Source organism: Pieris napi, chromosome 20 (assembly GCF_905475465.1).
Source record: "Pieris napi chromosome 20, ilPieNapi1.2, whole genome shotgun sequence".
Taxonomy (NCBI): domain Eukaryota; kingdom Metazoa; phylum Arthropoda; class Insecta; order Lepidoptera; family Pieridae; genus Pieris; species Pieris napi.
Window position 1 is genome coordinate 3,800,203 of NC_062253.1, and position 15,042 is coordinate 3,815,244.

General features: G+C 32.7%; 1 protein-coding gene across 2 annotated transcripts in view; it reads left to right on the forward strand.

Annotated features, from left to right (window-relative positions):
• Positions 1-1,531: 1,531 nt before the first annotated feature.
• LOC125059932 (kinesin-like protein KIF21A) overlaps positions 1,532-15,042 on the forward strand; it is a 59,765-nt gene continuing 46,254 nt past the window's right edge. For both annotated transcript variants that reach the window (XM_047664632.1, XM_047664633.1), the window contains exons 1-2: positions 1,532-1,886; positions 2,162-2,214. In XM_047664632.1, coding sequence (XP_047520588.1) covers positions 2,177-2,214 — 38 coding nt within the window. In that variant the 5' untranslated portion in view covers positions 1,532-1,886; positions 2,162-2,176. The remainder of the gene's footprint in view (positions 1,887-2,161; positions 2,215-15,042) is intronic.

The following is a 15,042-nucleotide window of genomic DNA, read 5'->3' on the forward strand; positions in this document are numbered from 1 at the left end:
ATTTTCGTACACGTATTCAAAGACGAAAGAGTTTTTTTATTTCTTTTATTTAGCTTCTGATCTATGGTGGAGACTTCGTTACACGTAGTACAAAATTTACCTAAACCAAGGAAATCATATATTTTATATGAAGTATAATTTCTATAAAAACTAAACAAATAAACACAAGTTCGCCCAGATCAACGAATGTTTCGAGACCATAGATTATTTCGACAAATTATTTCGATGTCGGGTAGAATACATTTGAACTAACAAATAGAAATATGTAAAATAGGAAGACATGAATATCCGTAAACAGAAGCCATTCAGCTATTGTTTGAACAATGATGTTTGAGGGGCTCACAGCCAGGTCAGTGTTAAGACGCGGGCATTCGCCCCAGCGCCGCTCGTAATACCCGCTGTGGGAAACTATTGTTTTACACCTGTCATAAAAAGCCACAGGCTTTAATAAGGAAGTATTTTATACATCGACTATTCATAGTAGCACTATTTCTATAGGTTCGCACGCTATTCCAATATTAAATTATATGAAAACAATAGTGAGTATGCCCCCAGCATAGGGTAATTGGGTATTGGTATTGCCTTGACAAAAGTCGTAAATTTTGTTTCATGGCAATTACCTAAGATTTATTTTAGCGTACTAGAACAGCTGTTTTCAGTGAAAACAGTGTTTGTTTTCAAATTACACAAATTCCATTGGCACAGCCAGGTTTAAACACACGACCTCAGGGGTAAAAGTCTCCTAAGCACTAATATTACACTGGTCCTTTAAACGATTTTTTTTATAATAAAAGTGTAATATAAAGTAAATATAACACGGGTTTGGAATAAAACGCCTTTATAAAGTAACAGTGGCACCAAGGACATTTAAAGTACACTATAAGTATCTCGTATTTTAAAGTTCTTTCGTGATTTATTTTTGATGTAGCCATGGCCCTTTGAATATCATAAAAAATATACTTAAATTGTGTGACGTGAAAGTGCATAAAATTGGTTGTACACGTTAAAAGGTAGGTGGTTTTTTGCAGACTTTTATTTCGGTTATCTTTAACATAATCTGTTATTAGAGGGTTTTCTATATATTATTTAGAACTCGCTGAAAGTGTTTATTCATAATTTATAGTCTATAACGACTATAAATATAAAAGTAGATATTTTAATTTTATGTTAAACATTTTATTGCATACAGCGGCATCTGTTATCAAATTACAAAATATACCTACCTTAAATTATCCGTTGGTGACTGTAGTTTGTAGTACGCACGACATCATTAAGATAGACGCTAGATGGCTCTTTCTTAAGCTGTACTTTTTTATAATAGTTTACATTTAGAACAGTATAATTAAAGTTTTATTAATTTTTAAATAATAAAACTTTAATGACGAATGAAGTGTCTGTTTTTCATGTTACGAAGCTACGATGTCTTCTTTGTATGTATAATGTCAATGACAGCTTGTCACACGATAATTCTTACTGTCATATTCAATTACGTCAATATAAAAAAATAGAAAACACATGTGAAATGTCAGAACTATTGTTTGACAGTCAAACTCGGTCGGGCGAGTCGGCTGGTAGTTGTAGATTGTACTGTGCGTTATTAATTTTTATAACTTCGAAATATTATTGTCGCATAAAAGATAAATCTGTGTTTCTCAAATATACATGTAAAATCGCCGTACAGAGTTATTAGCGTTCTGCTACTTGCTTAAATTGCTGTAACGCAAAGTTTAGGAAATCCTCACAATGCCGCATTGTTTTTAATTTTGTTAAAATGGTGAAAGATGGACGTAGTTCTCGTTTTGTGTCTATTTAGCGTGTCGCTTTATAACGGATATGAGAGAAAAGCTTTCTAGTTCCGGAGCAATAATATTTTTATCACTTGCTTGGTGAGTACTCATTTAGATAGAACCGAAGATTAATAATTTCGTTTATATTTGTTATAAAATTAAAATGCACTTTAATAACGACAAATATTATTCTTTGTTATTTCACATATCAAACAATTTCAATATACAAATGAGAAGTTAATAACTGAAGGGTTTTCATATCTTTTTGTAGAGAAAAAATTGAATAATTCTAATTTCTAATGTTTCATAAAATATAAAACAAAACTACATTCATGTATCTAATATATATACAAATGACATTTTATTATTTACAGAATCCATATGAAAACATGGCTAGTGATGAATCCAGTGTTCGAGTGGCTGTGAGGTAAGAAAATTTATCTTCTCAATTGACATTACATATTCACTTATATGTATTTATGTAACTTGAAAATAAATGTTATTTGCTCCAACATACGGATATATATCAAGTTTACTAACTTACAAATGAAAGAAAAGAATGACATTTTATACACAATTCTTACCACAAACAAATTTTGTTTATAAACCTTACATAACTTATAAAATATAATGGGTAAAATTGTTATAGTGCTCAAAGTATTTTTTTTTCAATATGTACAAAGTACATAAACTTACTACTTAATGTTTTAAGTTCTATACATTTAAATTTTCTGTCTTAAAGAATTTCATTCTCGTCCTTAACAACTACAACATTATTTTTCTTATACAAATTTATATGTAATTTTCATAAGTGCAAAACAATTGTTACATGAGGCCATAACTAAAGAAGCCAATACAGTGTGACAACTCATGTGTGATTACTAGGTGAAGGATGCTTTAAAGAATTTATTATACAATATTTTTTAATACACTTTAAAAGATTTGGAACCATTAATATTGGTTACTTTTGACTTACCATAAAATATATTTAAGGGGCATATTTGGTTCCAGTATATTTGTTAAGAAGCTTTGACTATCATATTCTGTTTAAAAAACAAATCTTTTGTTGCTAATGTATCTTTATTTAACTGGAACTTAAACACCTTGGACATGGTGTCATAGTCATAAGCTTTATTATGTAATCGAAAAATTCTATAGTGAGCCATATTAAACTTGAATGGGAAATAAATAACTACATCAATTTATGTTAATCATACATTACAATAATCCAAAGGTTTTGCCTATACAAGTATACAGTCCTTTGAAAGGATGGCTTAAAAATTCGCCTACTATTTACGAATCATATTTTAAGTACAAAACCAAAAGTGTAAGTTCGCAATAGACCGTAAGTACCTACAATGGGCCTAGGTTACATAATTGTAATTAATGGTCTGTAGTCTTATAGATATTTGCATACATGTATTGTGAGCGTATATTCTTGAAGTTCTTTTAGCAATTCCTTAAACGAAAATGTTAAATCCTTCCTTAACATTAAGATGGCCTAGAGTTAGATAGTATTGCGTATTTTGCAAAACTTTTTATTGCCTAAGAGACCTTGGATTTTATTAGCATATATCGTTGAAATCGTAAGTAACAAGTAACTTCTTGATGATTCTAAGGTGTGGCTGTGATGTAACCAATGTTTGGACTTTGTCCGCGAATTTACGCCTCTACCGTAATCGTGTATGTCAATAAAACAGTAGTTAATATAAAAGATATACGGCAATATATAGCTTTAGCATGCAAGTTGTGTAATCTACAAAAGTACAATATAGGTAGATAGAAGTTTAACTCTACCTTCTTTGTAGGAAAACTTATTAAAGATTTTCTTGATCAATGAAAAACCTAATAGTATAATTTAATAATTTAGTATGTCTAAAATAAGGGACACGCATTAGATTTTCTTGATGAATGAAAAACCTAATAGGATAATTTAATAATTTAGTCCGTCTAAAATAAAGGGACACACCTGTCTAACATATGCCGATGCCAACAACTAATTATATCATATTTCGCCCATACAATGAGAAGAGGCGACGAGAACTGTTAGAAACTGATCGTGGTTCGTAGCACAGAAGGCAAAAGATCACGTGGTCACCAGCCAGACCGATCAAGTGAAAGACTCATCGTCCTCAAAGCTGTACGCTATAATAAGAGGCGCTGGACAGAATCCGGTGGAAACATTGTCCGCTCCAGATGTTTCTGTAGCGCTCCAGCTGACCACGATTCTCAGACATGAGCTACCCACTGAAGAGAGAAACTCTAAAATAAAAATAGCCGAGTCGAATCTTAAGTTGTAATTCAAACTTGAAAATACAGGAATCGGTTCTCAATACATATTTCAATTCTTTTGTCCGCGTCGAGAACGACGTATTAATATTGGCTCTCATTTTACATGTATGATTTTGATGGAATTGTATTTGTATTGAATGGCAGTTTTTCTTTAAGGAAACTGATGAATTAACTAATGGCAGTTTTTCTTTAAGGAAACTGATGAATTAACTATCTTAATGGGCAAGTTACATTTTAAGATGTAGTACGGAAAAAATATCCATTGTTTTACTAGACTTTTGTCAAGACAAATACCTGATTATTAAACAAGGAAGCACAATATCACAAGAGTTAACTAGTCGTTAACTTATCACTAGCTGCCCCCTCGAACTTCGTTTCACCTTAATGTAATTTTACTTAGCTTTTAAGTATATATGTACCAACATGGTTTACTATGCTACCCCAGAGACTGTTCTGTTTTCCGGAATTAAACCTTTTTAGGTTGTTCTGTGATTTTTCTCTATATAAACCTCAGAGTTCAACGCAAAAGTTTTTAACTAACAAATAAAACAGGGGTTGATTGTAGAGGGGTGAAAATAAAGGGTTGTATGTATTTTTGTATACTTTATCATAAAAAAATAAAAATATTTTTTTTTCTAAAAAATAATTTTTGTTTGTTGTCGAATTAGTAGACCTAACCGATATGCACACAACATTTTACGAAAATCAGTCGAGCCTTTTCGGAGGAGTTTAACTACAAACACCGTGACACGAGAATTTTATATATTAGATAAAACTTGTCTAAATAAACTAAGATAACGTTTTTCTCGTGTGTATTTACGTATTTCTGTTTATTGATTTGTGCCACTGTTAGATAAACGTCCTTGCCTTGTGGCACGCATGCTTATACATTATTCATACATTAATGTTCCAACAATGGAGCGTTAGGCGCTAAGATATTCCGCAATTTATAGCTTATAATGCACCGTAAACCGTATTTTTGCATTTAATATTGTATACTCACATCGCAATGTTAAAAGGCTGCGTTCAGCAAAAGATCATGATATCGTTAGAGTATTTACATTATACAAGGTGTCGCAACAGAAAGTTCATATTTAGTTGATCGATTTAAAAAAAAGTAAGTCGTGTATCAAAAAATTATTTAATGTTTATTCATTAAAGTACCTACACATTTTGGGAATTTATTTCTTAAAAATAATACCGTCCAAATGTGTAGACCCTCGCGTTCGCGGCACTCATTTATTCGAACAATAAAATTTGTCTGAGAAAATTTCACGAACTCGTGGCAGAGACGTATTGGACGTGTGTGACGTTGCTCCGTCCTGCTGGAACCATGTTCTTTGGTTATAACCAGGAAAGCTTTGAAGTTCAGGCACCAAATCGTCTAACATTTTCACATAACGCTCTGAATTTACTTGTAAACTTTCTTTTGAGACACCTGTCATGTATTTATATCTTCATGCCTTTTCCCGTAGAGATAGGTAAAGACCGCGGATCTCCACTTGCTATGGTCCTGACATATCTCTCTCACTTCATCCACTTTCATGCCATTCACCGTGCTCATTCTCTAGTACGTCTTCGATTTGGTATGTATGGATGTACGAGAGGGCTATCCTACTAAATCGATTCTCAATCATCAATGTCATAGATGACACAACTCAATCACAACAGATTTTTAGAATTTGATTACAGAATAGTAACATAAGCTATGTTGATTAAATAACAGAGATGCCTACGAAGTATTATCCAGGTAATAAAAAATGCACGCAAAGTTTTGCGATATTATAAACAATTTTCATACTTACAAAGCCGACAATCGTGTACTTCCGTTTTAGTCGTCGTAAATAATGTTTAACTGGTTTTAATAACATGCCTTAAGAACTATTATTGATTATTCATTCAGTTATAATGATGGTGTGTTTAGACGATGTATTGATTTTATATATTTGATGGAGTGCGCTTTGTACGTTAGCTGGCATTTTCCGTCGTTTTATAATCTGTCTCATTTATAAAAATAAAACGTGAAATGATACTGTAAATTACTGATTTGTCTAGTTTTACAGTGTAAATACAATTTGACAGACAAAGTTTGGCCAAGACAAAAGCATCTTCAAGTTCTTATCGATAAGATAAAGTTGGTGATTGGGAGGTGTGATTTTCTATATAAACCTGATGATAAGATGCAAAATTTGTTTTGCCATACAGGCTAAAACTATTTTCATCGCAAACTGAACGAATCGCGCGGCAATTCTGACTTGCAGTTTAATACAATTTGCTATTAAAGTCCTGTCATAATATAACAATGATTGATTATTAATGGCTTTTATTGGTTATTGCGACAAACATAATTAAGTCAATATAATCGTATAGTATACCTTTGTTATTGTATTAATTGAGTTTGCAGTTGTAATAAACAAAAGAAGAGATTTTTAAATTATATGTATAACATCCATTATATGTTCTAAAAACTTTTCTTTGTTTTTTAGTTTTTCTTTAGCCGTTTTCCAAATTTCGTTGGCATTTTTTTGGCACAATTGTGCTGGCAAGTTAATATGACAGCTTTTATATGCCATGAACAGCTGATGATGCAAATCTCCCGCTTTCGAGGACATAACGGTATTTCCTCAATCTTTAACAACACTGACAACAGCAATGTGCTTCTGTTTAAACTCTAATAAAATCAAAATAAAAAATGTTACGTAACGCGTTGTTTAAATAACCCCCCTCCCGCCCATGTAACGCACTGTAACGTTTCAAAAGACTCCCCCCAAATTGCGTTACTTAATACTTGAACGCTCCCTTAATGGAATTCAATTATTGATACCAAATTGTAAAATAATAATTATAAAGGTAATAAATGAAGAAATTACTGTATAAATATCACGAAACTATCAACTTTTTTGCTCAGCTCTCTAGACTTTCTAGCGAAACCTGGCATTAAGTCCATCGACCGGAGAGTTTCAGAAAATATCTAAAGTAAGTAATCAGCATTATAAAAAGCGAGTAAAATAGAGTCTTCTATTGAAATGGTTTGTACTATTTGGTGATAGCTTATAATTATTTAAATATAATTTTTAAACTGTTGTTGTTGTTGTCAGACAAATACGCGATTATTACCGTTAAAATGGTTAGTTTATTAAGATTGAGTCACTAGTTCAGACAGTGATTAAAGTCATTATCTTTTAATCGACTTTAAATGTATATTATAATTCCGTTTTATTAATTGTACTCGTCAATAATTTATATATATTATATATCTAATGTTACTCAGGGAGATTGTAAATTCTAATGGTAATAGACAAAAAAAAACAATTATTTCCTAGTAAGCGTAGAAGATTGGCGGATCAAATGAACGAACCGTAGTGATATTTTAACTGCTTTATCATTGCAATCTCAGAGTCATAGTATGTAAGAAAGAACTATGTCCAACAGTTCAATCCAATAATACTTTTATCGATAGATTAATGATTTTTATATTATGTCGTAATGTATGTACATACATTAGTGTATATTGTTGTTTGTTAAATTGAGTATGCCAATAGAAAGACACAATAAAGAGTGTGCAAGTGCAATTTTTATGAACCACTTCTACAATCCTTTTCAATTCTGGGCCTCCTCAGATGTGTGTCTGTTTCGAGATCTATTTTTTCATACAAGCATTCAATATTGGGTATTATGTATGCCGGTTTCCTCACGATGTTTTCCTTCAACGTACGTGCGAGTGTTAAATGCGCACATAGAAAAATCGTTGGTGCACATTGCACAGTGCACAGCCGGGATTCGAACTTTGTTATGAGATGATTTGCACTTTCCCCACCCGCAACGAAACGGATATAGAGTTATATCGCCGTATATCATCATAAGTGGCATTATTGGCTCAACTATGACCTATTGGACATCCTTTTATTAATGATATCGTATCGTTTAGGTCCAGCAAGGGGTCTATTGACCAGTGTAGAACTCTCTTGTCCTGTGCCTGATAACTCCAGCTGTATTATTAGAATTGTGTGCCTGATCATCATTTGTAAAAGATTATTCAGGCATTCATATTAGGCAGTTCCCCCGCCATATCGAATACCATTTTCGACCTATAATTTAGTTGTGGATAAAATTAGAAGTATGCCTTGCGATTCTCACTTTTCGAACTCACACAGCGGTTTTCACAGCGGCGGTCGCGCTCAAATCAGTCGTGAAGCAGTCATTTTATGATTTGGCATTCTGATAAGGAGGGAGCTTGTAGTTTATTGTCTATCAGAATGCCAAATAAAAAAGTGAGTTACAGAATCGCAAGGCTGAAATTCAATCAATTGATTGAAACATGATGTGATCACTATAAGATGTTATTAGGTTAGCTAATTACGTAATAAGTTAAGACAGAAGGTCCCTTAATTAGGGTAAATAAAATAGCCGACTTGGTATTATTATTTATTGTGAATGATAACTTGTATTTTACATTGCAAACGCTTTAATGGTTTTTTCACAGTTGTATGATTCTTTATTTCTTACTAGCTGACCTGGCTAACTTCGTTCCGCCCTACAACCTTATAATATCGTTGTTACTTTAATTTAACTTATTTTAGGATTTCATTAATGTTAAGTATTACATTAATACAACTTTTTTGCAAATACAGAAATGTTTTATTGCTTGCCATTGCGAAAGAAGAATGGCAGTTTTACACATTAGGCATCTTCTCTCTAGCTTCAATATGGCGATACTGCATGTTAAGCACTTTCTGATATCCAACATCTTTGGATCAGGATTAAAGCATGCATCTCCTCATTCACCTCAAGATCGGAATTTCTTGAACTGACACGAATTCGACGTAAAATTATGCGTAGTTTTGTCAACAGATGGCACCATATGGTTTTTGCATTCGTAAAATTAATTAATTAATTTATTGTTATTCGATAACTTATCCGATATTTTATTGCTTATTCTGCTATTTGGGACGGAAACAAATCCAACAAATCAAAAACGATGGCAATCGGTCCAGCCGTTCTCGAGTTATAAGTGTTGTAACAAACACGACTTTCTTTTATATATATAGATGTCCGGTTCCTATACTTGCAAGTGCTACAAATCTTTATATTTTTTATTATACTTACATAATACGCTCCGCTTAGTAGTAGCGACTGGTAGTACAGATACGAAATAATTAATATATGTAAAGAACTTTATTAACTAATTTGTTTGAAGGACCCAGACCGATAGTGAATGATATTATTAATTTACTAGGCCATTTACAAATCGATGTAACTTAATAATTCAAAGTAGTTGGAGGCAATAATGGGAGTATTTTATTAGCTACTAGCGGCCCGTCCCGGCTTCGCACGGGTGGACATAAATTTTTGTAGATATTGATATGTATGTTCTTTAATATTGTGGAACATTTTTTTTCTATCATCAATAGTTTTCGAAGCGCATGCGATGAAAGATATTTTATAGGCATTTTTTACCCCTTGGGTAAAATTGTTGTAGTTTTAAAAACCTATATTAATCACTGATAATATAGCATTCAAGTGGTGAAAGAATTTTTAAAATCGGTCCAGTACTTTTTGAGCCAATTCGTTACAGATATACTTACATACAACTCTTTCCTTTTTATAATATTAGTATAGATAAAATTATGTATTTTGACATCGTGGTATTGTCGCAAGAATTTTTTATTTTTGAACAGCTTTACTGGTTGATTTACAAGCGCTATTTCCTAACAATTACTATTATTTAAATCGTTATGGCAAATTAATGTGTCGATTCAAAATTATTCATTAATTTACATTTTCTTGAAAAAAGACTGATTATCTATGGAACATGAGCAGACATGTCTGCCCCTCTGGGAAGTTACGGGACTTATAAACAATAAATTAATACACCAATAATAATTATATATTTTCAATAGAATTTGACTGTACGCTTAAGGTAATGTAGAACACTTGTGGGCGATTCATAACTGGGTTCGCCCACGTGGTGTCAGCGTGGGTTTACAAAGCCACAGCCTCCACGATGTCCTTACAAAACCTCAACAGGTTATGAATCTATGCAAATTGTATTTGGACCAAATAGACGCTGAATTAGCTATGCTGTAACAGTGTTAAATAAAAAGGTAGCCTATTCCACTGATTTTTTTTCCTTTATTCGCCTGCTCGGTTTGTGCGTCAGCCGTTAGAGTTAGGAAGTTAGGAAGTGCGTTATTAGATTTTTTATTGGATTAGAAATTGGAGCGGAATTTGGAAAAGGATCAGAAAAATTTAGTATATATAATTTTATATTGTTATGAAAAATTAAACTGGCTAAAATTCTATATACATCAATATTTATCTATTATGTAAAATTCTCGTGTCACAATGTTCGTTCCCAAACTCCTCCGAAACGGCTCGACCGATTCTTATGAAATTTTTTATGCATATTCAGTAAGTCTGAGAATCGGCTACGATCTATCTTTTAAACCCCTAAGTGATAAGAGCGTGTCCACCCCAAAAAAATCGTTTTTATTTTTTTTATGATACAACATACTAAAATACATACAACCCCTAATTTACACCCCTCTTCGATCAACCCCTATTTTTTATTATATATTAGATAGATATATATAGATAGTTATTTTTATTGAAATAAAAAAATGTTTCCAACAAATAGAATATGTACATGGCAAAACAACGTTTGCCGGGTCAGCTAGTATTAGATAAAAGGAAATAAATCGAAGTAGGAAAAGGAATTTTAATGGATAAAAGCGAGGAAATAAACATTCCACTGTTATTATTCGAAGATGTTATTTTTAAAAACAAACATGAAGTTTCCACCACAGAATAATATTTGACTAAGTTACTGCGAGTTATATAGCGCGAATTTGATCGCTCTAAACAGGAAACGGTAATTCAAAAGATCTAAACGTGCTGGCGGCGGGAAGTTATATTTTAATAAAGTCTATATAACATATATACCTTTCTTGTGAATAAGTTAGTAATAGTATTAAATGAATTATTTCCGAACTAATTCGACTTAGGGTTCTTCAAGAAAAGAGCGTACCAATGCTTAACGGACCCCGCACTTGCTAGTGTGACCTTCATTTAACATCAGCTAAAACTCCTGTCCAATATAAACTCTGTTGGCTAGTTTAGAAGTTATAGACAGGGAGCAAGGTATATTATTATGCTATGTACAATATCGACACGTTAATTTGAATCTCTCGATAATTAGAAAATTTCGCCGGTCTCATGAAAAATACCCGATAAATTGAATAAAAAGGTATTTGGTCCCCTCGGTTAATTGAAGTTGAAGGAATAGTATTTTGCTCGCCAACATTGATAATTTGTAAGTCCGGCCTTGCCTACTCTCTATAATTTGAAGTGTGTATCAGACCTGTCGATTGTTGGAAAATCTCTGGAAATCTTTTACTACCCTACGCTTCTTCGCACTCGGAACCAACACTAATAATGATTTCTTCGCAGCTCAGCACTAACAAAAATTCTTTGGACATTGAAAGACTAAAGTCGCTAACGCAAAAACAAATGACGAGCTTCTTTTCGACATAAAAATTGTATTTAGTTGTTAATACATAATAATAATAATAATATAGAAATAATAAATCACTAATTTTGACCCAACTCTTATTTACTTCAGTTTCCCTGTATATTTAAACACTTGGTAATTTGAAACTTTATCTTGTCCCGAAAGATTCAAATTATCGAGAGTCGATTGTGAAGCTCAAAATAATAATACAACCCACCTGTGCAGCTCAGTTAGCAAGACTGATCAGGTGATTCAAGTGGGTTGGCTATAAAGAAATATGGTCAATAGAACATAAGTTGTAGCTATTTCAAACAAGTCTTATAAACAATTCCAAATAGAAGCCTAAAAGTAGCTTTTGTCGTAATTAGTGCGACTTCCAATTTATCCAAGTACTCCTTGTGTCTCAGCGTTCTGACAGTTGGAGTGCCAACTGTCAACGTAATGAGCACACGGACTTGTTTTCTTTTGAGATACAGATATAGGAACGTAGAACATCGAAGTCCTATTTTATCTATGCCCAATTGATGGACATTCATAGATTACCAAAAAAATCTTAATATTTGGAAAATTTAATTACTTCACTTTTAAAACACCATATAGGTTTTAAAAAATTAATGAAGCATTGTTTTTGCATGAGCCGAATATTTTGGAAGGTTTTTATTATATCCTATTTGCTAATAAAGTAGGATTTTATGGGTAAAATAAATTATAATAACGAAATTAGTATTAATTTAAGTCTTTTAATATCGAACATTTAAGAATATTTGCTGCAACATGCAAAAATTATACTTTAGTTGAAAATCGCGTGCGCTCCATTGTGTAATTAGCGGGTACGCGCCGTTCAATACCCCCGGCTCAAAAGGCGGACACAATGTATGCGTAGGTTTTACTGGGAAGTGATCGACGTATTGAAAAGTTGCCAGGATTATATCGTTAGGTACTGTTCCGAATTGGGTATCTATATTTTTGGTTTGTCTATAACAAGATTACAGTCTATTCAGTAAAAAAGCTAAGGTTTTATATAGAGAACAAAAAGATTTTATTTGTACTGTACTATGTGTTCTATTTTCAAAATACCAACGCCAAAGGTTATTTTATATAGAGTACGTAAAGATTATATTCGAATTCTATTTTCAAATTACCAGCTATTATTTTCGGAGATTAAAGAAAGCACATTTGATGGATGCCTTTGAAAAGGTATATACCTACTATATATTCTACGTCTTTAGGTTTATCTTTATTACCGATTGCGTGGAGACGTGTGCGTGCGCGCATCCAGACTGCTGGTCGCTACCGACCATGCGTTGAGTCAGTGTTGCTATTTTTAACTTACCATATTTATTTTCGTTTGTTCGTATGGTCCTTACGAATGTATTGAAAGATGGCTTTGATGTCTAAATTTGGTTTGTATTGTAGATTTTTCAAAATAATGAAACGTATAGTAATTAAACTAAAACAAATTCATATATTTACTATTAATTGGTGTATTATTAGGCAAAACTCATATCTTAAAAATTCACGAAAGATTAAAACTTAACATAAATAATCTTTTATATGTATAATCTACTAGCAGACCGGCCAAGCGTTGCTGTGGCTAAGGTTTTTGTTATATCACATAGTAGTAAACTATTCAAAGGAAACGGTAGGAGAACACCAGTCATGGAGACCACAATGCTTTTTTGGTGGTTATGCCATTAAATATGCTTATGTGAAACGTTGGTACTTCCAACACAGCGCCACCTGTTAGAATTGTGTCTATCAAATAATAAACGAATATTTTGCAATAAAATAATATTGCGAGTATAAATTGAGATGTAGGTAAGCTATCCTATCTTTTAAGTTAGATCAAACCGCACACGGTGTGCAAATTTGATTGAAATCGGTTCGGTAGTTTAGGAGTCCATAGCGGACAAACAACGTGACACGTAATTTAAATATATATTAAGATAGCAATTATTAAAATAAACTTACGAAGTAAATTCTCAGTTAAGTCCTCTGCAGGTTATCTGCTAATTAAATGAATCTTTAATCTGTGCTCGATCTCCATGACGAACGACTTTAGTCTGTGACATGGTCGTGGCCAGTCGTGATGAAAATGAAAGTTGTATGAGTTCTCAAATAAATCTCTTCTGATGTAATAAGCTTAAACTATTTATAAATGATTTCATTCTAAAGGGGTTCGTTCAGAGAATTGGTCGATACTACCCCTCATGATAGTGACCCCATAAAATAGTTGTGTATGTGTTTAAACTCGGGGTTTGTATTGAAGAAGTTATTTAGATTATCTTTTTAGTTAGGTCTAATCGTAAAATCACGTTTCAGACATATACCCCCATTACATTACATACATTTTTATACATAAGAGTTAAATCAGTGTTATAACAGCTTATAGTAGAGATGAAAGAGTATTTTAGCTAAGAGTGCAATTAGATTATATAAAGGGGGTTCAAAATTAGATTTTTGCGAAGTTTATACAGCACAAACTGTTTCATTTGTTGGGTTGCTCGCATAATGAAACGTATTGTAAAATTAAAATAATAATAATGAAGTTTATTCTTGACAAAATGTGGTTGTGACAAAATTGATCTAACTCTATTCCCCAGACTATGGAGCCCTTCTGTTGTGATGCATGTTAAACCAATCAAACAAAAAATCGTGTAAGACCTTATATATATATGCGTGATTGTATGAGTATGTGAATATTACACTCTGTATTTAAGAGTGGCTGAGAGTTGTTATTAGCGCTTTCTGGGTTAGTTTTTAAAACCTGAGTAAACCCAATGTAAGGTTTCTGTAGAACGCCGTCGACTTTTTGGACGACTTTTCTAATGCAAGCCGGTTTTCTTCACCGTTATATAGATTAAAATATATAAGTTTATTCATAGTATACTGTAAGGATTTCCCTATAATGCTTCTATCTATAGATACAGTCTTTGTTTAAGTTCATCGCATTGAAAAGCTTTTATATTACGATTCTGAGTGCACGCGCGTTACGTGCGTCTTACCTAATTGTTCGTTGCGACGTATAATTTGTCTGTTAATCTTTATAGGTCATCGTTCAGTCATTCGGGTCAGGGATCAGAAGGATTGGATCGTTGACATTTCGTAACTGGTCAGATTGTAATACATTCTTATCTTAATCGAACTGGAAGTGCTTAATCTGTTGTCAAAATGAACATTTATTAGATTAGTCTAGTCGATCTGGTGAATAGATTCGAAGATCATTCTTGTGTGTGATTACCAATAAATGTAATATATATAATTTTATTAGTAAGAAGTTTTTATTTAATGTATAACACTGAATCAAAGACAATCAGCCAGGTGACTTATACCACGGTCCGCTTCATGAGACACCGCACTGCATTTACCATGGAGAGTTTTCAGAGGAGTTGTTCGGATTAATATCTGCAGCTGAGTTTCATCATCGGACGTCGAGGCAGAATACGAAATTCC